This window comes from Budorcas taxicolor, chromosome 22, assembly GCF_023091745.1.
Source record: "Budorcas taxicolor isolate Tak-1 chromosome 22, Takin1.1, whole genome shotgun sequence".
NCBI classification, from domain to species: domain Eukaryota; kingdom Metazoa; phylum Chordata; class Mammalia; order Artiodactyla; family Bovidae; genus Budorcas; species Budorcas taxicolor.
The window spans coordinates 49,117,247-49,144,950 of NC_068931.1; the positions used below are offsets into that span (position 1 = coordinate 49,117,247).

The 27,704-nt window shown below is 54.1% G+C and overlaps 1 protein-coding gene across 1 annotated transcript; it reads right to left on the reverse strand.

Moving 5' to 3' along the window:
- Nucleotides 1-510: 510 nt before the first annotated feature.
- On the reverse strand, nucleotides 511-27,704 carry SMAD7 (SMAD family member 7). Its single transcript, XM_052660404.1, has 4 exons — nucleotides 26,966-27,704; nucleotides 25,578-25,631; nucleotides 19,953-20,027; nucleotides 511-1,176 (listed from the first exon to the last, which is right to left on the reverse strand). Exons 1-4 carry the CDS (start codon nucleotides 27,576-27,578, stop codon nucleotides 638-640), a joined length of 1,281 nt encoding a protein of 426 aa, XP_052516364.1. The 5' UTR covers nucleotides 27,579-27,704; the 3' UTR covers nucleotides 511-637.

Consider the following 27,704-nt stretch of genomic DNA (forward strand, 5'->3'; position numbering starts at 1 on the left):
GTGAGGCAGCATGGGGAAACGGGTTCTGGTCCGGCCTCTGGTGGGGCGGCTTCGGAGAAGCCTTCGGACAGGCCAATGTCCGAGAAGGGGCGAGGCGGGGTGGGGGCTTCCCCAGGCTCTGGGGACAGAGCCTTCTGCTGGGACACCCGCTGCCCCACTGAGCCTGTCCAAAGGGCAAAGGAGACACAAACCTCTCAGCAGGCAACACGCGTAGGAAACACAGCACACCACTTTCCCTCGTCTACATACGTGCACGCACGGACGCACTGACGCACGCACACCCCGCCCCCTGACAAGGGTAGTGATGGCCCCAAGGGTGGGGCCTTCTCCCCATTTACACGGTGTATGGTGGTGCTGATTTTTTTGCTTCCCCTTTTTCGTATCGCAGTGTTCTGCCAACCATACCACTCTCCGCCCCTCCAAACCCCAAGAATTCTTTTCATAAGCTATTTCTCAAAGAACAAAACAACATAAACAAGGACGACGAGAAGGAGGGTAGGCGGTGGGGGGGGGGGGGGGGGGGGGAATAATGACCAAAGAGTTTGCATGAAAAGCAAGCACTCAGGAGGGAAATATTAGCAGCAAAGTAGTTTGGACTGGGCCCGCTCTGCCCCCGCTCTGCCCTCTCCCCGCGTGGCTACCGGCTGTTGAAGATGACCTCCAGCCAGCACGGGCAGCTGCTGATGAACTGGCGAGTGTAGCACTGGCCCCAGCCCTTCACGAAGCTGATCTGCACGGTGAAGCCAGTCCACGGCTGCTGCATGAACTCGTGGTCGTTGGGCCGCTGCAGGCTGTACGCCTTCTCGTAGTCAAAAGCCTTGATGGAGAAACCGGGGAACACTTTGTGTACCAACAGCGTCCTGGAGTCCGGGTTGTCCAGTGTGGCCGACTTGATGAAGATGGGGTAACTGCTGCGGTTGTACACCCACACGCCGTCCACTTCCCGCGTGAGCTGGATGCCACAGCCGATTTTGCTCCGTACTTTCTGCACCAGCTGACTCTTGTTGTCCGAATTGAGCTGTCCGAGGCAAAAGCCATTCCCCTGAGGTAGATCATAGAAGATGTCCAGGGAGGGCTCCTGGACACAGTAGAGCCTCCCCACTCTCGTCTTCTCCTCCCAGTATGCCACCACGCACCAGTGTGACCGATCCCCAGGCTCCAGAAGAAGTTGGGAATCTGGAAAACAGACAGAAAAAAGGCAGACATAATCAGTGGTGATGGAGACTGGCCTCCTCCTCTTCCTCCTGAAACCAAGACACACACATACATACACCCCCATGATTGGTCTGTGTTTCGGTACAAGACAGAAGGAGGTATGAGGTGGCTGGCTGTGATGCAGGCTGGACAGTCCTCCTAAGGGGAGTCTGGAAAGCTCGACCCCGTGATGGAAGAGCCTTGCCTCTATGCACGGGGCTCACTGGGGAGTCTCTTCCCTTCATTCCCCCCATCCCCCCGACTCGATCAAGAACACAGGACATGTGCCCACCTGGCCAAAGCCAAAGCCCCATCCTTGCAGAGCTCAGAAGCAAAGACCTCTCAGTAAGTTGGCTGGCCCTGGTTTTAGGGCTAGAGAAGATGTTTTACATGGATGGTCCAGAATTTCAGTTCTTTTCAACGGGATGGAACCTTGAAGACCAGAGGCTCCAGCCTCAAGTCATCCTCATGAGAAAACCTGGACTCAGAAAGCTTTTTTTCCCTCAGGCTCCAGGGACGAAAGAGCCAGACCTGGACCCCAGGAACACCTGCTAGAGTCTCTGAGCCTGTCACCCGGTTCTCAGATCAGTGCCTTGGTCATAAGGGATCACTGTCCAGAAAAACTTTAGTGGAGGTGGTTTAGGGTGAAAAAAAAAAAGAAAAAAAACTAGCTTCTTAATAGAAACACAACTTTCAGCGTGTCCGTCAGCAGCAGATCTGTACACAAAGGGTGAGTTCATGTCTCCACGCCAAATCACAGCACGCACCCTGGTGTCACAGCCCAGACAGAAGACAGCACATCTACAGTGGGTTCGGCCACGCTTGCAGGCCCTTCTAGCCGGCATCCCCCTTTTCCCCCTCCCTCCAGAGAAGCAACTCAACCCTGCGCCCTGCCCCCTCCCATTCCCCTCCTCCCCTGGAGGCCCCACCCCTGCCTTTCTAGACGATGCTTCTACCCACAGGCAGCAGGGGAGACGGGTGATTCTGGCAAGGTGATTTTTCCAGAACAGGCGCTGGGGATGGGGGTGGGTGTCTTTAAAAGGGGGATCCATGGAAGGGAAGGGGGGGCCCTCCAGCGGCTGGCATTCCAACTCCTCCTTCCTCTTTAAGCTGGAGCCGGCGGGGCAGGCCTCAGACTGGGAACCATAAATCTCCCCCAGCCCGGCCAGGCTGCAGGAACGCTGTGGTTTGTGGTGGCAGGGCGGAGACCGGAAGTCTTGTATTTGTTAACAAAAATGGGGAAAGGCTGGGCAGGCAGCCTTCTCCTCCTCCCGCCCTCCCTGCAGTCCTTGCCTTTCACGTACTGGGGTGGGGGGCTTGGGACACCAAGGTTGGGGGTGGTGTGAGACATCTCTGGATTGGTTCGGGCCTCTTTGACTGTGGAACCCCTGGGTTTTAGCGCCTGGGCGATGCCGGGGTATCAGCACAGAAGCCAGGGCTGGAGCAGTGATGGGGCCCGTGTCCTGCTGCCCCGGCAGGCTGGGTAACCAGCGCAGCTCAGCACACCAACTCCTTCCAACGTTCACAGGCATGTCAGGACCTGGGAACCAGTCAGCTCCATTACCTTTTTTTTTGTTGTTTTTTTAAAGCAGCAGCCTGCCTTGCATGATGTCCCGTGAATAAGTCTGTACAAATGTGTTTGGTGACCCCCTGGGACAGCCTGAGCTGTGGTCCCCAAGACACCCTACCCGGCCTTCTCAAAGGTCTGCCCCATCAGCTACACAAAATGGGGAGACTAAGAGTCCAGCCTCCCCGCAACCCCCACCCCTAAAATCAACACCAGAAACCTGGCCCGTCCACTCCCACCCTCACGGGCCTTTCTGAACCACAAGCACGAGAGAGGCTATGTGCCTGAATGTGAATTCGCTTCAACTGTGTGTTCTGAGTGTGTTTGTGTGCACACACACGGGAACATATGGAAAAACAAGAGAGGGACAAGGGCTCGGAGCAGAAGGTGAGTCATCAGGCATTAACTTGTTTCTGCAAAGTATCCATCAACTGCTAATAAACTCGTGAGCGCTGGCAATCTTTGAACCCTCTTGCCGAGGGAGTTGGGCTGACGGCTGCTACACCAAAGACCCAGAACAGCCACGTAAATAAAAACGCTCTGGCGTCCAAATTTGCTTAGGGGGAGAAGGCACTCCTCTGCAAGGCACGGGGCGCCTGCCCTCCCCTCCTGCTTGTCGGAGGGGGAGTGTTTCAAACTGCAAGAAGTGCTATTATCCCCACTGGGGACAACAAACTGGCCTGGAAAAGGAGTTGCTGGGAGGGAGGCTGAGGAGACCCTTGGAGTGGCTACCCTGAAACCTGGCACCCTCTCCAGCAGAGGGCTTGTGGGGGTTGCGGGGGAGGAGGAAGAGAAGGGCAGGGGGCTGAAGATCAAGTGGCCCTTGTACCAGGCCCCCCAGGGCCAGGGGAAGCTGGGTGTGGGCCTTGTCTGCCTGCTGGGCCTCAGGGGGGCAGGGGAAGCTGGGTGGGGGCTGGGGCCTGATGTCCCAACAGTAGTGGGGGTGGTGCATTCTGGTGGGTTTCTCTTTCATCTGTGCAGCCCGCCAGTCCACCCAGCAATTTGCTTCCAGACATCCCCTGCAAAGAGCCTCTTTCTGTGGAGGTGAATGGCCCAGCCCAGAGAAACAGCAGCGTGTGGGTGTCCCTGGATGTGAACAAGGCCCCCTGCAAGCCCACTGAAAGTGCCCTGAGTAGGGGGTAGGAGGACCCCCACCAACCCTCCCATGTCACCCTGCAGTCCCCTGGTACCCTGATACCTCTTCTCCTTGCTGCTCCTGAACTCTAACCCTGAGCACAAAACAGGCTCTCACGCAAACCCTTCACCAGAGGGGGCGCAGCCCACATCGAGCAGCACGGTGCAATACCCCAAATTGCCACTTTGGATTCCCCTCCTTAGCCCTGAACTACCGGCATCTGGGCACATTTCTGGGAAGCCCTCAGCAGCATCTTCAGAGAAACACAGTTCCCTGAACCAGGCCCGCAGCCCACAAGCATCTCCCCACAAAGGTCTGTGCAGACGCTCAGCTCCTGGGGCTTCCCAGGTTTCGAGGTGAGGAGCCAGGAGGGCCGTGTACAGAAAAACAAGTCCCCCCACCTCATTAGAAGGACCAAGGAGGGGTCTTCGTATCCTGGGGGCTGATACTGAATCTCCAGAGGCACAACTCACCGTCCCTTGTTAATTTCCCTCAGCTTTTATAACCTTTTCCGGTATTTTCAACAACTTCTCCCTCCTCAGAAAACTGTACAGGGGTTTGTCTTAAAACCGTATTTGTGCATTTTAAAGCATCCAAAAGAAAAGCTGTGTTGTAAAAAGCGAACTAATCAGATGCCTGCTCACAATTTTTTTCTTTTTATTACAGTGCAGGGAATTTTTGGAGCAACCCCAGAAAAGTGCTGAATCGGCCTAAAATTCCTTTAAGGTTGTTCCCCCCCTACTTCCCAATTTCCCTTAAAGCATAAAAATCTACCCTTTAAGAGGAAAAGGGGGGAGGCGGTGTGGAGAAGGGGAAGGACTTTGCCTCGTGTTTGCACTTGCATTAGGGAAGACCACTTAACAAGGAGCTCCCTGCCTCGCACAAAGAGTTATTTAATTACCCTGGTCATGAATGAACAGACCAGACCCTTCTAGAAAGCCAGAGGCTCATGAATGAATCTCACGCCCGGAATGGAAATGGCACAGGGTGACCAGACCTCAAGGCCACACTGTAGGTAAGAGAGGGAATTTTTTTCTTTAGTTGAAGGTGTGAGGAGATGATGAAGAAAAGAAAAAGCTGGAGGGACAGAGAAAAGGTCAAGGTCAGGGTCTCGATGGTACCGTGTCCAGTTTCCAGCTTAGGAAGGTGACCATAGGCCGGAGAGGCAGAGCTGTTCCAAAGCACCCCGGGGGATCCTGCGAACATCTGAAGTGGGGCCACCACACGAGAGCTGAGTCCACACACAGAAGGGGTGCTGATGGGGTGGGGGAGGGGCATCCGACTTTTCACAAGGATGCTCTTGGGAAACCGAGATAGCAGAGTCACAGCAGCAGGCACCCACTGAGCCCTACGTGCCCACTGCCAGGGGCTGCAGGGGGCTGGAATGCTCTTCTCTGAGAGGCACTTGGATTATAAAGAAACTAATCTCTCTTATCCAACATTCTCGTTACCAACAGTGGGATGGGTCTGCGAGCCACCACCCTCCTCGACCCGCCCCCACAGTGGTCCAGCGGGGCAGGCGGCTGGGGATGGAACCCAGGCGAGGAGGGCAACGGGAGGGCCCCCATGCAGGCCCAGCAGTACACCCAGCAACCCTGGGACGCAAACACGGCCACGCCTCGCCTCTCAGGTCCAGGGTCCTCCCTCCTCGGGACTCCCGGCGCCATCGAGGGTTGCCTCATCCTGTCCTCCCCCTAAGCAGTCATCCCAAAGGTTAACAGCTCCCGTCAGCCTGGGTCCCCACCCTGGGCAGGAAACTGGCTGTTCTGAGAGCAGCCAGCCCACTCCAGAGACAGAGACTGAGATAATAGTGCCAACCCGTCCCATCCAATCTCACCCTCAACACAATTAAAGAAAAGTCTCTCACTGGTTTTCAGTTTTCGGGAAGCAAATGGCCAAAAACGAAAAGAAACACATAAACGCTTGCTGCGCCGTCTGAGCTCAGTCTGGGTTCTGGGGTCAGCTCTAATGGGCCACGTTGACAGCCTCATCCGGAACTCGAAAGATGGCGCCAGAGCTGCTCCCCTAGACTCCGGGGGCAGCAAAGACAGCTCTGGGGGTTAGCACAAGCTCCCCATGGGGGCTGAAACTAATTCAAAATGCTTCAGGTTAACTCTCAGGTACCCAGCAAACGCTGAGATGAGACGCATCACCACCACCCCAAGCTCTTGCATCAAAGGGATCAAGAATGAATTCTGGCTGGAAGAAGGCAGAAGGAAAAAGCTGGATTTTTTTTTTTTTTCCTTCCCAGAGCTTGGCAATAAGGTTCTCTACTGAGGTGGCTGGACTTGGGGATGGGCAGAGGGTCCCAACGGCTCTCCTTCAAAGGCCAGGGTGCTTCTTCAGATCCCTGGGCCCAATCTCCCAGCTATGGAGTCAGACATCTCCCTTCAAATCTGCCTCCCAAGGCTCCCTAAAACAGAGCTCCCAGTAGTGGCCTCACTGGTGTTATGAAAATCTGCTAGAAGTCCGTGAGAGGTCCGGGCCTGGCCAGCAGCCACACTGGAGGTTCTCAACTTTTAGGGGGCATATCACCTCGGAGGTTCTCCAAGTGCTCAGAAAATGCAGACCACACCCCACCACACCCCCACCTCACCCCAAAGGGGAGAAGGGTTCTGGGGTGACACTTTACACCCAGTGGAAAGGGGCTCACAGAGAGGGGACCCCGTGAAGCTGCATGGTGTTAGCGTCCTGATGTTAACGGAGGGGGATTGAGGCAGGTGGAGGCACCCATCACCTGCTGAAGGGCAGAGCTGGGTTCAAGGCCAGAATACGGCCTCGTGTGAGCTGTGGGTGGGCAGCCACTTCAGGCCTCTAAAGCCACACCAGTCCTCTCCAAACGCCAGAGGGAAAAACAAAGTGTCCTTCAGAGCCCACTTTGGAAACGCTATGCCTACTCTGTCCCCAAGTGTGGAATCCGGCTCCCTCGCACCAAGAAGCCAGGAGTGAAAAGACTTCTTTACCTATAAGCCGCTGCTCTGTGACCTTGGTCAAGCAGCTTTGCCCTGTCAAGAGTCACAGTCTGACCTGCCCACAGCTAACAGGAAGGTGGGTGAGGGGCCCCCTTTGGGCTCTGCTGGGCTCTGGCTCCACTCGGGGAGATTCAGTATTAAACAACACTGGCTCCATTTATTTTTACGACCTTCCGGAGAGTTAAGAAAATCACTTTGAGGATCAGGGCACATTTTTGTATTTCATTTGCAACAATAAAACAAAAACAAAATAAAATCCGAAGGAAAAGGAGATGGGAGTCAGATTTGGCCGGGTCCATCTCTAACCCAATTTTTTTTCCCCTAACTGCAGAGTTACAAACTTGCGTTCTTCCTGTCTCCCATCACTCATGGCCCCCACGAAGAAGTGAGTCCTCAGGGGAGGGTGGCCTGTATCACTACTTTATTTCCAATGCCCACCGGGCTTGGTGCCCTTAAGTTTCTCATTCATCGTCACCCTCCTTCCTCCTGCAAACTCCCCAAGCTTACACACTTGGCAGATCCTGCTAGTCTCGAAGATTCGTGACTGTGCCTTAAAAATTGTGATGAGTAATCAGTTACTAGAGGTAAAATGTACTTCCTTGCTCCCCCACGACGGGGCCCAGCCCCACCCTCCAGAGCCCCTCAGATGGCCCGAGTCAGAGGGGCCCCAGCCCAGGGGTCTCTCCTAAGAGCAGTGTTTTGCCATCAGAGGATATAATTGAGGGTAGCGCCGGGCAGGGGCGGGAAGCCACACATATCAAAAGCTCCCATCTGTCTCGCCAGCCGGCTGACTCGGCTTCCTGTGCCCCAGCCTTCAGCCACGCAAATTATAGCGTGCACCCGGCTGCCTGCCTTCTGAGGAGGCCAGCTCTGCTGGGCTCCCAGAGGCCTCAGAGGAAGGGTGTGGACTCCCAGCCCAGCCAACTCCATTCATAATATTTACAGTAAAAGGGCCTCCCTGGCTGTTGGTTAATGTGCATCCAGCCTCATCCTGCAAGTCTGAATTTCAATCCATCCCATGGTGCAACGCCTAAGTCCCCACCATCACCCCCTCCCCACATAACTCAGCAGCTCCCTTCAGAAAGGGGGTTCACACACTTGCACACACAGGCCCCGCAGACCTGCACAGTTGTCACCTGCTCACCGACCTGCTCCCCTGGGGGGAGGATCCTGGCCACTTCCACGAAGACATGAAAAGGAGGGGAATATCCCACAACTCTCATCCACCCCTATCCCCACCTGCAGCGGGTCCTAAAATCGCCCCCAAATTCTGCAGGAAGATTCTCAACTGGGGGTCTGCAGCCACTCACAAATGTGAATCCAACAAAAAAAGAAGCTCCTCTTAAAACCACGAGAAAGCCCTGCATTTTCTTCTTGTTACAGACCACTTGTAAGTTTCGCTGGCTAACACCTTCAAGAATCTTAACAAACACAGATGCAGAATAAGCCAATTTTGTGAAAGGACACAACCCCCAGAGGTGCAGGGCAGTTCTTTGGTCTGATTCTGCATGTCTGGAGGCTCTGCCGGAGCTGCTTTTGCTGCGGTCCTCGATTTAATAAAGCCTGGGGGGCCCGCAGTGACCCTCCAGGCTCCCTGCAAGGTATTCCAGCCCCAGATGCTGGCCCTGCCCCCACCCCGTCCCCCACCCTCCTCCAGCTCAACTCTCAATATATATATATATATTTTTTCTAGAGGGTAGAGAAACCGTCCGAAGATGTGGAAAAATCCAGAGAGAAACAAAAGTCCTTTTCATCCCTCCCCTCCCCCAGCTCCCCTTGTTCCATAACAATTATGAAAACTGTTGGACGGGATGGCATTTTGAACGTTTACTGCATTCCGGCCAATAAATTCCAATGCTGGATCTGATGGAAAAGCCTTCCTCTCCGGCCAGCTCCCTGGCTCCCCGCCCCCCGCCCCCCCCCTACTCACTCCCAGCCCTCATTCTTTCTTTCTTTACAACCCGACAGCAGGGCCAGGCCAGGGCCGCACTGTACTTGCAGGGAAAAACAACAGTTCGACAGAGAGGAGAGAGTGGGCAGACAGGACAAGTTAATCATTACTTCTGTCTGCCCCGTAATCTAATCTCCCTGGCTTTGGCACACTCACTGCTCAGCCCTTTCACTCCCAAGCACCCAGGACACCTCCTAGGCCTGAGCCCCCACCCCGCACTCCTCGAAGGCCCTCCCACCCTTAGTCTCCAGTCCCCCCACCCTGGACCCTCCTTCTCAAAGCCCCCGAGGCTCTGTGCAGTGTGCCCCATATTTCAGGGGTCTCTGGGCCTGGCATAAATGTGGTTCTAGTCTGGCTTGGATGACTGCAGAGCCAGGCCACCCCTCCTCCTCCACTGCACCCCTCACTCCACCCCCAACCCTCCCCACCCCAGAACTCAGCCTCAAGCCCACCTGGTTGCCCCAAGTGATCTGTGATCCATCTATGCAGACACACAAGTCAGGATGGCCCTGCCTCCAAAAACCCAACACAGGATGACCACGTGCCCAGCAATTCCACTTCTGGGGGAAAAGGCTCGGCTTCTCCTAATCCTCTCCAGTTCACCCTGGAGTACAGAGGATTCCACGGTTGGGGGTGCTGGGGGGAAGGACCCCAGGAAATACCTGCAAATATTGGCATTTTTCTGGGGGAAATGATCCTTCTGCTTTCATTCATTCTTGAAAGAGTCTGCAAATGAAAAAAACCTGAAGAACAGCAATCTTTTTCTTCACCAAAGGAAGGGACCATTAGCTACCCACCACCTCAGCAGTAGGGGTCTCATTCTCACACACCTTCCAATCCAAGAACCAAAAATCACAGATCACAGGACGCCATTTGGTGCTGCAAGGGGCGTGGGGACCAGGTCCACTGGCTTATTTTGTAGAGGAAAAAACTAAGGTCAGGGCAAAAATGGCTCTGCAAAGGCCATGCAGCCAGCTGGTGGCTGTGCCTCCAACCTCAGCCCAGAGGAGGAACCCTGGAAGGTGGGCACTTTCCCTCCCACTGTAATCTCTCCAAACCCCTCCTGGGCATCTGACAAACACTGGGCTGGGGGATGAGGGAGGCTTCTGAATCTCTGCAAGCCCTCCAGTGCCAGGTCTCTTCCCCAGAAACACCCGAAGCGGGGCTGTGACTCTGATCCCACTGAGCTGGAGGTGGGGCCCATCTATTTCTAAGAACTGTCCTGTGCACCCAGATCACAGGAGGAATACCTCTCCTGCTTTTCCCTCCAGGTTACTGATTAATGAGGGGGAGGGGCCGCACTGGCTGCGAGGCTGCCCTGGGGCTGGCAAGGTCCCCAGGCACTTTCTGAGCAGAGCAGCTCTTTCTGGCCCTCTCGAGCCCCAGAAGCTCGCTGAGCCTACTGGAGGAGACCTGCCGACTTCAGCAGACCAACCGCAAGGTGGGAAAGGGCGACAGATATTTAAACTCCAGGTGGCAAAGGCAGATAGGCGAGCTTACTGACAGCATAGTCCTTTCTGGGCTTCGTCCTTTTTTGTTCCTGTTAACCCCATGTCAAAAAGTAAAAAAAAAAGAAAAAAAGCAACACAGAAATGAGTAAACACGAGAGCCACCAGTCCAGGCTTGGTGACCTGAGTCTAAAAGATAGAAACTCCCTATTTTGCAAGAGAGAAACTGGAGTTGAAATCCACCCTTCCCTTACTGTCCGAGAACAAACCCCAGGCCAAAACAGCTCTTCGGACTTGACACAGGAGCAAGAACGAATGAATGAAACCAGTGAACTCCCAAGAAGCCATCAGTCGGCCTCAGGGAACAGCCGGGGCAGGATGCAAGCAAACATGAAAGCCCTTGGTAACTAGGTGTTAAATTACCTCGGTGGAAACCCACCCGCAGGCGGGCCAGAGCCTCTCAAATCACCTGGGAACTCAAAAATGGACTTGACCATCAGATTTTAAATTAAAAACCAAGTGTTGCTTCCCGAGATGGCCTTCATGAGAATCAAGCCCACCAGAGTTAGAAAAGTCAAACTCCTGGGCTTTGGAAACGTCCCACCTCCCCTGTGGCTGTAAAGATATAAATGCTACCATTCCAGATGACCCCTGCCCCCACTGCGTGCTCAGCTGTGCTCCCAGGTACGCCCAGGGTCTGGACTACAACCCTACCTCCTGCTATTACGGGCTGTTATCTCACCATCAACAAGATGAGTGGGGAGCAGGGACAGACACAGGAACGGGGAGACAGACCTCTGTTTATCAACAAGCTTTTGCTTTATCTCGACTCTCAACAGACAACACGACCAAAGCACAGCCCCAGGCCCGCCCCTGCACCTCAGCTGTGTCTTACAACAACACCTCACCCCACAGCTCGGAAGCTGCCAAATTCTGTTCCAAGGACCCTCCACCTCACTGACCCACTAACACCTTCAGACGGACCGTAACCCTCTGCTGAGTCCAAGAACTACATTCTTTGTGCCGGCAGAGCCTGGCACACAGTAGGTGCTCAATAAATCACCACTAAGTGATTGTACCACAGGGACATGCTGACTTCTCCCAAAGCAGTTGGTCCCCCACTGACCACCCCCACCACCACCCCAGCTTAGAACTGGCAGGAGGCGGCCCGTGTGAACCCACCTATTTGGGAGGGTGCCTTCCAGGCAGGGGTCAGCCAGAAAGGCTGAGGCCTGGCCCCAGGCTCCCTGCACAGGCAGGAAGAGAGCCCCTGTCCTCAGCTCCTTGCCAGCTGCGGCTGATCCCGCGAGGTGTTTCCAAGCCAGGCGCCGGCCAGGCAACCTCTGTGGGCTCACCACCTGCCCACAGCCTTCTGCCTTGGCGTCCTGCTCGGTCGGGACAGGCTACCCTCACCGAGTGTTCCACAATGCTTTTACACACCCCTAGGGCCCTTGTTGTGTTATGAAAACAAAACAAAGCCCAATAAGGAAAAAAAAAAAAAGCTGGCGGGGAAAGGAGCAAGCCGGCCACATACAAACCTCTTTCTTCCTGGTATCCATCCTAAAGATGGCTCCTTGGCAGCCTGGGTCAGGGTCCTGTCCCATGTCCCGCCCCCGTCAGAGAACAATGACTGTCAAAGAGGGAACTTAGAAACTCAGAGATGAGTAAAATGACAACTGTTTTCACACCCGGCACAACCCCACCTTCTCCACTGCAGGGCTGCACAAGCCCTCTTTCCGGGGGAAGCTACTGGGTGACTGAGGGCCACGATACCCCCATGTCCCAGGGCAAAGCATAGCTCCCGGGCACAGCTGCACCAGGGGAACTGTTGTCTGCCACCTCTTTTCACCAGAACCCCAGCACTAGACACTCAGGAAGCTAAGGCAGGGACTCCCTGAGCAAAAGGAGGCTCAGAGCTTGTAAATAAAGACAGCCCCAGACTTCCAGGTGTCAGGCACCGTGGTCAAGGGAAGCCCACGCTGGGGTGAAACGGCTATGGGCATCAGTAGATTCCTACCTACCCCCTGCCCCCCAAAATATGTTTGTTTGTGTATGTGTTTTTTTTTTTGCAAGTTAAAACTGAGCTAATGACACAGGGTGGGGCTCAGCATCGAAGAAGACTGTGTAGCCAAACCAAAATTCGCTTCCAGCCAAGAGCTGCTCAGCCTCACCACTCGGGGAAGGAAGCCGAAAAAGTCATGAAAGATTCTTTAGTAAACCGGGAAATAAGGCTGCCGTTAACATTTCAACTGAAGGTGACCCTTCTGGTAAAAAAAAAAATTTTTTTTTAATAATAAAAATAACATAAAGTTCTCAAACAGCCTCTTTCTTAAATGGAAATGGCCTAAAAGTTCTCCAGAGAGTGGAAGGGAAAGAAGGGGCTAGGAAAGAAACAAAACAAAACAGAACCCGGCTGGCCTCCTCGCAGCCACTACCTTTCATGAACCACTTTTTTCTGGAGTTCTTCTCATAAAAGGAATGATGCAATTTCCTGTCTTGTCCCAATATTTCCTTTTCACTTCCAAGGTGAAAGTTATCACCCTGGTTTAAACAACTGCCCTAAACTCCATAGAAAGTTCCTATTTCCGTGCAGTGCCCCATCCCAGTCACAAAGAACTCCTCATCTTAGAATATAAACCACGATCACTGTCTACACCTCTAACTGAGTCGGCTTTAAGAAAAAGCCTCGTTTCTCTCTATGGCAGCTGCTGAATCTACAGTCCCAGCTGGCCCAGAAAGTGGGCTAGAGGTGCAGATCCCCACGGGGAGAAGTGGAAGGGGGCTGGGGGCAGTACCCCACCATGAGCCAATGTGTTTAGGTAGAGCGGCCGCCACCAAGGGAATGTTGCTTTCTTGGTGTGTTAGCCACTAAATTGAGAACTGTGCCTCAGCAGTTAATAATATCTTCCCGCTGAAAATAGCCCGGAGAGGAAGCCTGTCTGTGACAGTAGGCACACAGCCAGACTGGGCTAGCCATTCAGTGCTGAGCGAGAGAGACGGTTGGGCCAGTGGTGACCTCCCAGTGGTCACACTGTACAGTATCCTTTCGCAGGGCTCCTGCAAAGGCAGGGCTAGCACGAGTCACTAGCCTCCTCTGCAGCCCTACAGCCTCAGGGAAGACGGCACGTGGACCAGAGGCTCAGGCAGCAGGACCAGAGGAGGGGTCCAGATTGCCCAGCGGGAGCCAGGAGGACCCCAGGCTTTGGGAGACAGTCCCTGCAGGGCTGCTTACCAGACCCTGGGCTGCCCAGAGGAAAACAGTGTCCAGGGCAGACAGGGAAGAAGGGGACTTATTCCCCTGCTTAAAGGTCAGCCATGGAACATGAGCCACAGGGAACTTTCCTGTCTCTCCTTTCTGCCACCAGCATGGAAAAGGAAAGGCTGAAAAACCACAGAGACAGGCCCTTGATCAATCTCCCCCACCATGCGAGACCTCAGAGATGTTTTGGATATAAGTGTCTACCTCCAATAGCTCCCAGTGTTTTATCCTCCAGAGCCAGTGTTTCTCAGGCACTATCTAAATACCTGCATGTATTAAAAGCTACCGCAGGTCACTATTTTTTAAGATTGTGGCAAGATACACATCACATAACATTTACCATTAACAACACTGACAGCACCCGCAGAGCTGAGCAACATCATTAGCAAGTTCCAGAACACCTTCACCATCCTGAAAGGAAACCCTGTCTCAGGTCACTTTTACAATGTCCTTCACTACAGCAAAGCCAACAGGACGAAGGGGCAGAGTTAATACATCTTGTCAAATTCTTGCGGTTGTTTAGTTGCTAAATCAGGACCGACTCTTTGTGACCCTATGGAATGGAGCCTGCCAGACTCCTCTGTCCATGGGATTTTCCAGGCAAGAATACTAGAGTGGTTGCCATTTTCTTCTCCAGGGGTTCTTCCCGACCCAGTGATTGAGCCTACGTCTCCTGCATTGGCAGGCAGATCCTGTACCGCTGAGCCACCAGGGAAAGCCCCTAGAACCGAGCAAATGTCTTAGCTGAGAAGAGGCTCAACAAGCAAGACACTCGAATTCTTCACCACAGGAGCAGAGACAGAATCTGTGCACAGCCACCAAGAGGCCACCAGAGATACTGCCCCTGGGAACAGAGATCCTTTTACCCCCTACATCAGAGGCTCCCCAACTTGTCTGCACCTTGAAATCACCCCGGGAAGCCTCAAAAAACACTTGATGCTGGGATCGTGCCAGCAGACTGTGAGGTGAAAGATCCCAGGGGTCCTAACGTGCAGGCAGGTCTGGAGACCCCTGCTTGTGCCTTTTTTTTTTCTCCCACTGGGTTAAGACACCGGCTGTGATGGGAGCATCAATGCGAGCACTGTATACAGGAGCAGCGTCGCCGGACAGTAACAGCAGCAAGGAAGAAGCCCAGGGAGCCCACTGGATCATGAATCCTTTGACCTTTCTTCAGGTCCAGAGGCCGACAGCTGGGCTCTACTAAGGCAAAGCCTACCTGGGGAGGGGGGGGTTGGTGTCCCAGACTGTGGCCAAGAGATACACCAGAACCTGACCCTCACCTGACCCCCCCGCCCCCCCCCCCCCCCCCCCCCGCCACGGGCTGGCCAGGTTCTGTCTCGGTGACAGGATGCCTGAGGCAGCAGCCCATCTAGTCTGGCCGGCAGGGCAGCCCCAATTTGCTCCAGAGACTTTAAAGGCTGTCACCCTGCATTTGACTCCTGCCTGACTGCCTCATTCTCTCCAGGACAAAGGGAGTTTAACAGTGAGCCCTTCTCCAGGGCTGAGTGCATGACCTCAAGCCTTGCAGATGAGGCAGAGTCTCAGCTGCTGTCTGTGACTGGTCTTCACTGGGTGTGCACCAGGTGAGCTGGCCTGGGCCTGAGTCATCAGGTTGGCACCAGGAGACTTGTGGGTCCCCAGAGACCCAGACTGTCACTCCTCACAGTGGTGTGAAGGGAAGGGAGTGGGTAGATAAGGGGCTTGCTCACGGTCACATGGGCTGCTCCGTCTGACAACCCCCAAAGCCCATGCTCTTGGCCACGTAGATGAACTCAACCCACCCCCACCCCACTCCCCATGGCATTAGAGATGCCAGAGAAACCACAAGTTGCCTGTTTCCAGGCACAGCAAGGAGACATTAACACACACACACACACACATAGGCACCCAGGCCAATTTCCCAGTTTGCCATCACTGTTCCCAACCAGACAACAAACGCAGATGAATAACGTTCCTTAAAAACAGGATGGAACGCTCTTGCCTAAGCTACTTGGTTTGGGCCCAAGTTGACGGTGGACGGAGCCAGGACCACGGTTTCATATTATCCAGGTGCTCTTGAAGACTCTCCTCTGAGGCTCTCAGAGACGCCAGCAGGCATCAAAGAAGAGGAAAGAATCGTTCCTGGAATGGATGCCGGCCTAAGGGCACTCCCATCACCCAGAACTAGAAGCGATACATGGATCTGAAGACCTTGGCAAAGGAGCAGGCCTCCCCTGGGCTGATAGAACCATGTCTCCAATGAGCATGGTTTTGCACAGGCAAGAGAGGGTTCGCTCAGCCCCCTCCCCCAGACACATCTGTACTAGGTCTCCACTGCCTTCCACCTCCCTCCTCCAAGTCAAAGTTGATCAGTCGCGTCGGACTCTTTGCAACCCCATGGACTATACAGTCCACGGGTTTTTCCAGGCCAGAATACTGGAGTGGGTAGCCTTTTCCTTCTCCAGGGGAATCTTCCCAACCCAGGGATCGAACCCAGGTCTCCCACACTGCGGGCGGATTCTTTACCAGCTGAGCCACAAGGGAAGCCCAAGAATACTGGAGTGGGTAGCCTACCCCTTCTCTAGCGGATCTTCCCGACCCAGGAATCAAACCAGGAGTGTTCTCCATTGCAGGCAGATTCTTTACCAACTGAGCTATCCGGGAAGCCCTCCTCAAAAGTGGCACCGTTTCTGAAGTTTTGCTTGCTTGCTAAGTTGTTTCAGTCGTGTCCGACTCTCTGTGACCCCATGGGTTGTAGCCTGCCAGGCTCCTCTGTCCATGGGATTTTCCAAGCAAGAATACTGGAGTGGGTTGCCACTTCCTCCTCCAAGGATCAAACCAGCATCTCTTAACACCTCTTGCATTGGCAGGTGGGTTCTTTTACCACAAGTGCCACCTGGGAAGCCCCATTCTGAAGTTTAAATGACTGATGAACGACGCTGGCCTCTAATCCCTGCCCTTCACCAGGGAGGCCCAACCAGCTTCAGACATCAATATATGATGGGTCTGCAGCTGAACAACCTAGAGCTCACAACTGAGGCGGTACTCCTTCAACACCCCCACCTCCCCGCCCCAAATCTGGACAGCAGACAAGCTGAATGAAAGCTCCCCCACTCCCCCAAACTGCAGATGGAGGCTGCAAAGATGACAGTTTCAAATGCATGCTCTCAATTACCAGTGATACAGAGAAAGCTCTGCAAGTAAATCCTTTCCATTTCCACCACCAAGCTGAACCCAGAAGCTTCCCATCGATGTCAGACCTCTCCAAGGTGGGGACGCCTGGTCCAGGATGCATGCCAACAACAGGATTTGTTCTACACGTCTTTCAAGAAGTACCACACCTACGATCACGATTCAGAACCAGTCCATAAACACTCCCTGGGCCCCAAGCACACATCCTCAAGGAGGAGCTGTCTGTCGTTCACCGACGCCCGAGTGAGAGGGACCCAGGCCTACTCAGAGCCTGCCCACGGGCATCTGCCCACTCATGTGTGTGTGCACGGGATTGTCTATCTGTATGTCTGCAGCCCGCACACACGCGTGCACGCACGCGTGCACACACACACACACACACACACACACACACACACACACAACCAGCACCGAGCAATCCATCTGTCTCGAAGAGCCGGCTGTCAGAAATGAAAGTACAATCTCCTGGAACCGAGTCACAGCCTTCTAAAAATGTGTGCCGTTTTCCCAGACTGAGGAAACTTGCAGGGGTGGGGTCTGTTTCGCCGAGTCCCAGAGGCTCGGGCCTGTGTCTCACCGGCCAGCCCCGAGCTGCGAGGCTGGAATTCCAACCTGCAGCCAGCGGGCCGGCTCCCAGCGCGCCTGCCCGCCCACTCCCCTTCCTCGCAGGAAAGGGAAGGGCCAGCCTTGGAGTCACCCCGGCATCTCAGGAGGGGCGTGCCTTCAAGCACACCCCCACCCCCACCTCTGAGGCACCACGTTTTCACACCACTGTTTTTTCTTTCCCTTCTTCCCCTGCCAAGAGAATCAAGCCCTGGCTCCCGCTGCCGACCTTCCTCCCACCCTAAACTGAGCCCCATTCATTAAGCCCGCTCTCAGCCAGGGCAGGACAGGAAGGAAAACAGCAGACGGGGGCCTGTGAAAGAGACACTCAGAGAGGTGATTTCCAGGGGGAGGTGGGGGCAGGGGTGTGTGGGCGCTTTCCCTGCTCCCACCTTGATGCCCACTTGGCCTGGCCCTCAGCACGGCAGGCACACCCCCTCCAGCCTTCTTTCTTCCCCTACCCAGCCCTGCCTCATTCAGCCAGTGCACGGCCCCCTCAACTGGCCTCATCCTGGCCACCCCCACCCCCACCACCCCCCATGGAAAGATCAACTTCTTTGAAAGGAGGAGGTTTGGGCATACTCCATTTGCAAAACCCGCCACCTTGGACCTGGGCCACCACAGTCATCTTTTGCCGGGGGGCGTTGGGGGGGCGGTGGCACGGCTTTCTCACTGCAGAGATGGGAGCCCTGGGTTTTCTCAGTGCCCATCGCCTCCCCTCCAGATACCCCCAAACCACTGGCAACAACCCAAGAAACAGTTTCTTCAATTTCCCCCCATAGCACATTATTAATAAACTGCTCCAACTCTGAACGGAAAGAAGAAAGAGCTCAAACTTTGAAGCCTTGGGAATTAGTAAATCAAGAGCTAAAATTCAAAACAAATGCTCTTTCATGTGAAGCCCCCCCCCAATCACTTTTTTTTTTTTCTTTTTGCAGTTCCCTTGAACCATGCTACCCTTCAGAGACAAGCACTCCTTCCTAGCAGCTCCTCATTTATTGAAATGGCCGCAGTTACTATGGGGGCTGGAGGCTGGGGGGTTCATGATTGCTTTACCCCCAGTTTCTTTCCAGGACTAGAAAAACTCTTGGAAGCCCACCCATCTCAGAAGGGGCTACACTGTCACACTGTTTGGCTCTGGGGCCGGGAAAGGAGGCTGGTGGCCCAGGCTGGTCGTCACTTCCTCCAGAAGAGGAGACAGACAAGATGTTATCAAGAAAACAAACCTTCCGAAAAGCCCCCTTTCAAAAGCTACCACTTCCCTTGCTTACTTCATGTGGTTCGGAGGGGCTGGGACTCCTGCACATTCAGGATTTAAAAAATAAAACCGTCTAACAACATCCTGAGTGCACGATTTCACCCAGACCCTTTCTTCCTCCTTGGCCTTTCTTTCCGGAACCCTCTCAGCTTTAGAAAGCAGAAGAGACACAACTCACACATTCCTGTATGTTCTTTCCTCCTCCACCGCCACGGTCCACGATCATCCTCACGCCCCCTAGCCCCCTGCCCTCTCTGGGTTCCTCTTTTTTTCCTGCTCAGCTCTCATTAGGAGCTTTGAGTAAACAATACCCTCTGTCTCAGATAACAGCCAGAGTATATACTGTGCTGAAATCAAAACAAACAAGGGTCTCCCTGAAGACATTCTCGGCAAGATCAATTCCTGCAGCGGGAACTGGCTGGGAGGAACAAGACTGAGTGGCACTTGACCAGTCAGAAGTCCCCTCTCAGAAGCCTTTACAGCTTCCACCTGCGCTGCCACGATCCTACCCACACGAATGTCCCAAAGGCAAATGCCCAGAGCTCTACTGGGTCTTCTCTTTTCTCCCCTAGGTTACTTCCCCTCTTGTTTTAGCTAGTTGTTAGAAAATCCTGTGATGGCATGCATACTGGGGTGGGAAAAGCAGGTGGAAACAGGACGTCTTTAGAACAAAATGGAAATGTCTCCCACTTACATTGGTAATGAGCATCTCCAAGTTTATCACTCTCTTCTCCCGTCTCTCAGCGACAAGGATGCTCAGGCTATCCAGTGCCCCTCACCCAATTCCATAACCCTCTAGCTGGGGCAAATTTCAGGCCCCTCGCTCACACCTGTGGGCCCTGAGGGACACCTTCCCCGCTGGCTCAGTGTCAGCGCCTGCTATCTGCAGTGACCCATCTATCCATCCCCAACACACACTGTAGACTCTGGCCGGAAGCTCGACCGGGAGGCAGGATGGGCAGAGAAGCACCGAGGTCATCTTCTCTAAAGTCCCATCCTACACCCAGGATCTGTCTTCTACAAGCTTCCAAAAGGTGGATCCCTTCCCTTCAAGGCACCTGATGCACTGAGAGAAAGAGAAGAGCTTAAACCCAAGAACTAAGAACACCAGAGGCACCAAGCGAAGCCCCTCCAGCCAGGAGCTGCTTAACAACAACTGAGAAACACAGCCCACACCCAGGTGGCCCCCATTTCCACATCTATGCGGTGGGCCTAGAATCTCGAGCTGAAGGGCAACGCGAGTCAGCGCAGATACGTCCAGTTTAATGCACATAAAAGCGTGGATTAACTCCAGACCAGCTGGGGTGGCAGAAGGCCACCTCCGGTCCTCCAAAATCTCTGGTCATTTCAGAAGGCCTTGGAATCCCCGGGAAAATAAGAGAAAAGCGTCTCACCTGAAAGCCCCCCAGGGGCCAGATAATTCGTTCCCCCTGTTTCAGCGGAGGAAGGCACAGCATCTGGACAGTCTGCTGTGGATTTGAGAAGGAGAGAGAAATAAATACACAAATAAATAAATAAGTACACCAAGATTAATTTTTAAGCACATTCTAAGCAGCATTAAAGAGAAACCACACATTCCAAACAGCTGACTCCCAGCCGCGATGCTGATTATTAATGCGCTGCTCAGGCTTTGCTACCCATCATGAGACAGACCACAGCACCTTGTCACCCGTCTGGGCTCCGGACAGCCAGTTAATCATTCGTCAAGTCAGACTCGATCACAGACTGCTGGAATTTTTTTCTTTTATTGCAAGTCCCCCATTGAGGAAACCAGGTAGTTCCCAAGGTCAAACAAAGGAGGCCCAGGTTCTCTCCCAGCCACCTTTCTCGGGGCAAGATCAAGGGCATGGCCTCTCTGCTTGGATCCAGTGGCCCTCGCCACCACTCTCACCTGTTTACAGACAGACTTCCCAGTTCTTTAAGAAGAAACGGGCGTTGGGCTGAAGGGACTGTGTTTCCCTTTCTAATAGAGGCAAAGTGCAAGAAAATCTCAAGAACAACTCAAAGAATCTTATTCATGTACGCACCTGGGTGAAGCCCCCTCAAGTCAAGAGAACAGAGAACATTCTCAGTAAGGCTCCCAGCCCCTTCCAGACCTAATCCAAAAACTCCCCATGTGTGGAAACCTTCCCGGGCAACCCCAGACCTGCAAGGCTCCCTGCCCTCTGTCCCTATAAAAATCTTTCTGGCACGCGGCACTTGCGGAGTTGCCTTCCACTGTCTTTCCTGCTCTTTTACCTTCAGATCCTGTCTGCCTGAACTAGTCTATAACCTCTTCAATGTCTTTGCCACCCTCAGGTGCTCAAGACAGTGACCTAAATGTTAATGAGGATAATGACGATTCCAGCTGAGAAATAGACTCCACAACCTCCCTCCAAGCAATTAAAACAAAAAATAATGGCTACGAACCACAACTAATTAGTCCCATGAAACAAAAACACACAAGACCCCATAAGTGTATCGGGCATCACTGCCAATGCCCAACTTAGGAAATCCACAGAGAAAGGCCAGCTCAGGAAAGGAGTGTCCTGGCTCCAAAGCAGTCACACCAGATCAGATGGTGCAAATCCCAGACCTTCCTTCTCCAGGTCACTAGCAGGATGTCCATGGAGTGTGCATTACCAGTTTCCCACTGGAACCGCTTAGCCAAGACGGCAAATAGGAAGCCAAGGCGAAGAGGTGCCCAGAGGCAAGGAGCCATGGAGCTCTCTAGGGACCTAGCAGCTGTCTCCATTCCCTGGGTAAAAAGGGGCTGGGGCTGGGCTTGCCCCCCTCCCACCCCACCCCAAGTCTCAGGTTCTCTCTCTAATCCCGCTCTTGCATTCTCTCTCAGATTGGAAAAACAACTTTCCAAGAATTCTTCTCCATAGGGGAAAGGCGGGCCGAAGAGTGGCAGCATCAGGCAGGGGGAGACAGAAAAGACCATGCGGGTAATCGCATCCTATCAGGGTAAAGTTTAATTCTGAACAGGAATATACAGTGTTACAGGATACACTTAATCAAATGGAAAACAATAGGGGCAGGCAGGAAATGGAGTTGCTGGTTAAAGAGTGTATACCCTGCACTTTCCAAACTATTCCGATGGCCTTCACCCTGATGGACAGACAGGCAAGACACCCCCACATTTAAACATGATGATTTTGGCCAGCCCCCACTGCCCCCAGCTCTGGCTGGCTGAATCCCAGGGGCAAGGTGTGTTTCAAAGGAAGGGCCCGGCATCTCAGGGTAGAGCTGGGACCGAGACCAGGGCTGTCAGCTGGTCTCAGATCAAAGGTAAGCCAGCTCCACACCGGCAACTACAAGCGTTTCTATGAAATGGTGCTCTGCCCTTCGTGCAGCGCCTTTGATCTCAGGAGGGATTTACAAACATTAATTAGGTCTCCCTACCACCTCTATGAAGGAGCAAGGTATACCTGTTTGACGTGCACCTAGGTAAACTGAGGCGTCACTGAGTAGCCCAAGGGGCCACCCGGTGAGCTGGGCCCTACCCAAGGGTTCAGCCCTCTCCTCCCCAACAGGCCTCACTCTCTTCCCTGCAGGTAGTTGAGCTGAGACAGTCTTCAGCATCATCTAGGTCCTGCCAGGCTAGTAAAGGGCCAAGAGGCCACACCTCCGTCTCTCACCCACAAAAAAAAAAGAGCTTCGCTGCGATAGCTCTCCCAAGTCAGGGTGTCAGCTTCTGCTGTGTCACCTGCTCCCCAGAAGTGCTGGGTTCTGTGGGAGACTCATTTCCCTCTCCCAGCAGCAAGAGAGCCCTTGAAGACGCGTGCCTGGAATGAGCTGCTCCAAGGGATACAAGGTGACAAAGCTGGGTATCCCCTCTTCTCTCAAAGAATGGTTTCCCAACAGCCAGCATTGTCTTGTCAACTTAGTTCTGAGCTTCCTTCAGTACCATCTGGCACAGAGGAGTCCCCCCGCCCACCACTATACCCTAAGCTCTGCCCCAACCCACAGCCCTGGTTACAGAAGGACAAACTGGTGCATCAGAATCATCACTGCATTTTAGGCAGGCACATCATCAGGCCTGTAGAATGACTGAACGAATGAACAAACCAATAAATGAGTGAATGAATGCATCATCTAACTGCTTCAACCATTTCTAGATTTAAAAACAGGCCTGGAAAAAAAGAGTGGCCTGAGTTGAAAAAATAAGTGCAGAGCAAAGTCTCAGACTTCTCAGCTAGGCTTTGGAGGCCTGATCTGCCAAGAGGCACTGGTCACTGGGGTCCCTGGCCTAAGCAAGGAACATATACCCAGCAACATCAGCCCCCCTCCCATCCCAAGACATTCTTCAAATAGTTCAGACCTTCAGATACAGAGAAAACAGGAAGCAGAGCCCACACAGCATCCCCATTCCATAAACTGGGATCTCATTCTAATAACCTGCTCTTACCCCTGGTATAAGGGTGACACCTTGCTCCTTCCTTCAGCCATGGCGAGCGCCCCTTCTCAGAAGATCCTGCTGACTTCGAACCACCTAGCAATCAGGTCTACCAAAGCCAGGCCATTCCAGAGGCCGCAGTAGAGCGGCCTGAACCATAGCAAAATGGAACTCCCAACTTTTAGCCCTGGCATTCCCTCAAAGGCTTCCCTGGTGGCCCACTCCATAAAGAGTTCGCTTACGATGCAGGAGACCCAGGTTCGATCCCTGTGTCAGGAAGATCCCCTGGAGAAGGAATTGGCAACCCACTCCAGTATGCTTGCCTGGGAAATCCCATGGACAGAGGAGCCTGGTGGGCTACAGTCCATGAGTTGGACATGACTTAATGACTAAACCACAACCACCAGTTCCTCCAAAGGCTGCAGGGGGACCAGGCCCCAGCCCCTCCCCACCGCCTCTGCCCATGCTGGAGACTCTGCAGAAGAGATTCCCTTAGTTGTGCAACTGGTTAAGATTTTAATAACGTTCCACTGTAAACCTTATGGCTGCTTCTCACCTAGTAACCCAAGGACAAAAATTCAACCTGGACTCGGAAATTTTACAGTGAGAGCAGCTGATCTAAATTCCCCAGCCAAATACTCTCCGCAACGTACAAGGCAAAGAGAAACCTGGGGCAGCATCTCAGATGTGTGTCTGACCTCAGTGCCCCTGGCCACAGCAGCCAACAAAGCCAGCCCTGGCTGTCCTCCAGCGTGTCAGGAGACATGGGGGCTTCACCTATTAGCACCCTCATGTCCTTACAGCAGGACGGTACTTTTCATTCCTTTTTTTTTTTTAATTTCAGGGTTTTCTGGGTTTGGGGGAGGGGGCTACTTTTTTGTTTGTTTTTGTTGTTGTTGTTTTGCTTTTACACAAACATTCTGGGTGAGTAACCAGCTGTCTGAGTTTCCGACTGGCAGGTTAATCACTTCCTATTGGCTGGTCTGGAGAACTTTTCTCCCCCTTGGAATGGCGCATTCCTGTCTTTGTGGCTTCTCTGTTTACACACATTCTGCTACCTAATGTCAACACTTGCTAATGAATAAATATATCACTCCATTCGCTGAAAATGAGGTCCTGGCCTGAGATGGTGACTGCTTGAATCCGGTGGACGGATCTGTCCCACTATCTCTCCAGGAAACCCAACAAAACGTGGGCCTTCTTTCCTATGGTTATAGGAAGTTTCTCTCGGAACAGTTCCTCCAGTCGTCTTTAACCCTGGGGCCAAGATGACTGGCCTCTCTCTCTTTTAAGGAAAACCTCCACATTTGAAGACTACAAAGGAAAAACAAAAAGCAGGAGAGAGAGGGCCCCTTGGAGAACTAAGCTCATAAAAGAATTCTTGAGCCTTGATGCCAAAAACCCAGTCAAGTTACATTCTTGGAGAAAACAGACCTTGGTAATCTCAGTTAACGTTTGTTACAAATACAGAGCTGGTTTATCTCCTCATTAATGACCATTTATCTGGTGTTTTGTAAATCGAAAGCAAAATATCATATGCTTCGCAGGCCACTTATTAGACAGGCACCAGGCAAGCAGCAACGCCTTCCGACTGGAGGGAGTGTGGAGTCAGGGAGGGCTGGCTGGAGACCACGGGCTTCTCTTACACCATTCATTAAAGTATTTAATTTAGGACAACGCCCCAGCAAAACTTTTAATTAGTGGGGGGAAAGGCCCAACAGCCAAAACTCATGAGGCGGAAGGACCTGTAGAATTCCAAGAGGGAAATGGGGCCCAACCCTTCATTTCTCCTTCTCCCAGAACCCTGGCAAAGTAAGACCATCACAGTTACAACTCAGACTTGCAGGCACAGGAACCTCCCCCCTGTAAGAAGCGGCTCCAGGAAACAAGGGCCCATCGGAGCTGCCTCCCAGCTCTGCGGTTCCTCCTCCCTTCTCCCCTGCACTGCCAGCCAGGAGCTGAATGCAGACAAATGCAACAGGGCTGGTGCCAGCCTCAAGTGGGGCTTCTGCCCTGGCTGAATGCCACCCAGTGACAAAGCGACAGGCAGGCAGAGCTATGCTAAACACTCTTAAGGCCCCCACTAGGAATTCTGAGAAAATTAGGAGGGGGGGAGGCGGCTGTTGCCTTTACTCCTTAAATTTTCTATTCTCTTGCCCCAAACCGAGGTCATCTCTACACTTTTCTAAACAAAGTCTTCCTTCCCATCAGGCTCTCCAATCTCCCCACTGATACTTCTGGCACTCACATAGTCTCCCACGTTTTCCATCACCCTGTCCCATTTGGCTCCCTAGACCTGCATGGACCAGAGTCTATGCGCCGAGTTGAATCAGCTTGGGTTATGGAGTGCAAATACAAGAAAAGGAACAAAATGGAAAGCATACCTAAGAAACATCTTTGCAAAAAGAAAGATATATTTGTATACACACACACACACACACATTACCTCCAGCTCCAGTCACAACAAAAAAAGAAAAAGAAAAAAAAAAATCCACTAAATTGCCAACAGAGGAAACCTATAACCACCTCAGGGCAAGTCCAAAGTCTCCCGAAGCCTGCCTAGACACACAAATCCGCGTTCTACAGCCTCCATTTCTAACTTAAGACAGGAAGGATATTTTTAAAATCAGCTACTCACCAGTTGGTTTGAGAAAATCCATCGGGTATCTGGAGTAAGGAGGAGGGGGAGACTCTGGAATTAAAAAAGAAAGAGAAAATAAAGGCTGAGCCCTGAGAGAGAGATAGAAACTTATGATAACAGAGGCATTCTTTTAGCCCAACTGTTTGTCTTAGCTGTGGGGGTTGGAGGCAGGGCCGCGAGGCGGTGATTGCCTTGATATTTAGCTGTCAGATAAACAAAAGAGGCCGCCTGGCGCCAGCCTCGGCGCGGCGCTCCTCCACGTCTGCGGCCGCCGCCGCCGCGCTCGGCCGGCCCGGCTGCAAACCGCCGGCTCGGCCGCCGCACGTCGCAGTTCACGGGGCGGGGGGCGACGAAGCCCCCCGCCTCACTTCGCGTCCCAGAACTTCAGACCCTGCTCCCTCCGCCCCCCGCCCCGCCCCGTCCCCCCGGGGCGCAGTTCATCTCCGCCACCGCCGCTGCGCCCCGCACCCGCGCGGGGATCACGGGCTTCCCCCTTGCCCAGCTCCCTCGGAAGGTGCACCCCAAGGGCGCTGGGGAACTTGGATCGGTGGGCGCCCGAGGTGCACCCCGCCTCCGCACAAAGAGGCAGAGAAAAGGGATGCAATGGAGAAGGCTGGGAGCATAAAGGAGAAGGGCCCCGGGGTCTCAACGGAGGAGCCCGGGGCCCAACTCAGTAGTCTGGGGGCAAACCATCCGACGGTCGGTTACACTGCTCTCTCTCCTGCGCTGAAGAAAGTAGGGGACACCCAACTTCCCCTGACTGCCTGTTCTCTCTCACCCCGGGCTGGCGGAGCTGGGAGCAGGTACACAGCTCGGCCTCCTATCCTGCTCTCTCTGCCTCAAAACCCAAATCTGCGCCGGCCAGGGCAGGCTTCCTGGCCCCTTGCGCCCGACGTGACGCTCCCCCTTCCTTCCTAAAGGGGAGCCTTCCTCTCCAGCCTTTACTACCGCTTCTCCGAGCCTTCCTTGGCGGGCTTGGATCGAATCCAAATCGGCCACACACCTCAACGCCGCTCTCCGTGCGGGGGAGGCGTGACTCCCCCCCCCCACACACACTTCTCTCTGCACCCCCTGGGCTGATCCGGAAATAACCCCATGTCTGCAGAATATGGGCATGAATGAGTAGGGCCCAGGGGCCACCCCCCCGCCCTTGGGGCCGCCGAGGAGAGAAAACTGGAAGGGAACCCCGAGGGAATGCCTTTCCAGTTTCTCCGGGTCCCTTCTCTACCTTCGTCCCCCAAATCTCCTCCCAGGAGGAAATGTACACACACCCCTCCGGCGAGGTGGCTGCACTAACCCACAGCCCAATCGGGCTTTTCTTCCCCCCACCCGAGTGCCGGGGGGAAGGGGGGGCCCGGGCGGGTGGGCGGGGATCAACTTCTTACCTAGTTCGCAGAGCCGGCTAAGGTGATGGGGGTTGCAGCACACCAGCTCGGGGTTGATCTTCCCGTAAGATTCACAGCAACACAGCCTCTTGACTTCCGAGGAATGCCTGAGATCCGGCCACCTGAACACTTTGCACAGCAGGAGGGGGAGCGAGTAGGTGGAGGGCGGCTGCGCCGGCTGTGAGCCGGCGGGCGCCCCCAGGCCCAGCCTGCAGTCCAAGCGGCCGGGCAGCAAGAGGCACGCGGTGCGCGTACCGCCGCGGGACTCCACGGCCTGGAGCAGCAGCTCCAGCTGCCGTTCCTTCAGTTTCTTGAGCACCGAGTGCGTGAGCGCTTTCAGATCCGCCTCGCCACCCCCGGCCGCGCCGGCGCCCGCGGCTGGGGGGTGGGGATGGTGGTGACCTTTGGCACCTCGCACCGCCTTGCCCAGGCAGCAGACAGCCCTGCCTGCGCCGCCGCCGCCGGCCCCATGCGCCCGGCCGTCCGTCGCCCCTTCTCCCCGCAGCTCGCCTCCTCCTCCGCCTCCCCCCGCGCCCTCCTCCTCGTCCTCGCCGCCGGGCGCACGGCTCCTCCAGAGACGCCGGACGAGCGCAGATCGTTTGGTCCTGAACATGCGGGGCGAGGAGGCGAGGAGAAAAGTCGTTGGCCGGCTAAGGAGCGAACATGACCTCCGCACACCATGAAGAAGTCGGGCGCCGAGTTGGGGCAGCAGGCGCAGGCGACAGCAGCAGCAGCAGGG

Bases quoted from the DNA above. Each gene is read 5' to 3' on its own strand.
- SMAD7 (XM_052660404.1), bottom strand. From the start codon at position 27,578: ATGTTCAGGACCAAACGATCTGCGCTCGTCCGGCGTCTCTGGAGGAGC. The intron at 25,632-26,965 runs GTAAGAAGTTGA...TTTTAATTCCAG, and splicing joins TAGCCGGCTCTGCGAACTAG to AGTCTCCCCCTCCTCCTTAC. The intron at 20,028-25,577 runs GTGAGTAGCTGA...TCAAATCCACAG, and splicing joins GGATTTTCTCAAACCAACTG to CAGACTGTCCAGATGCTGTG.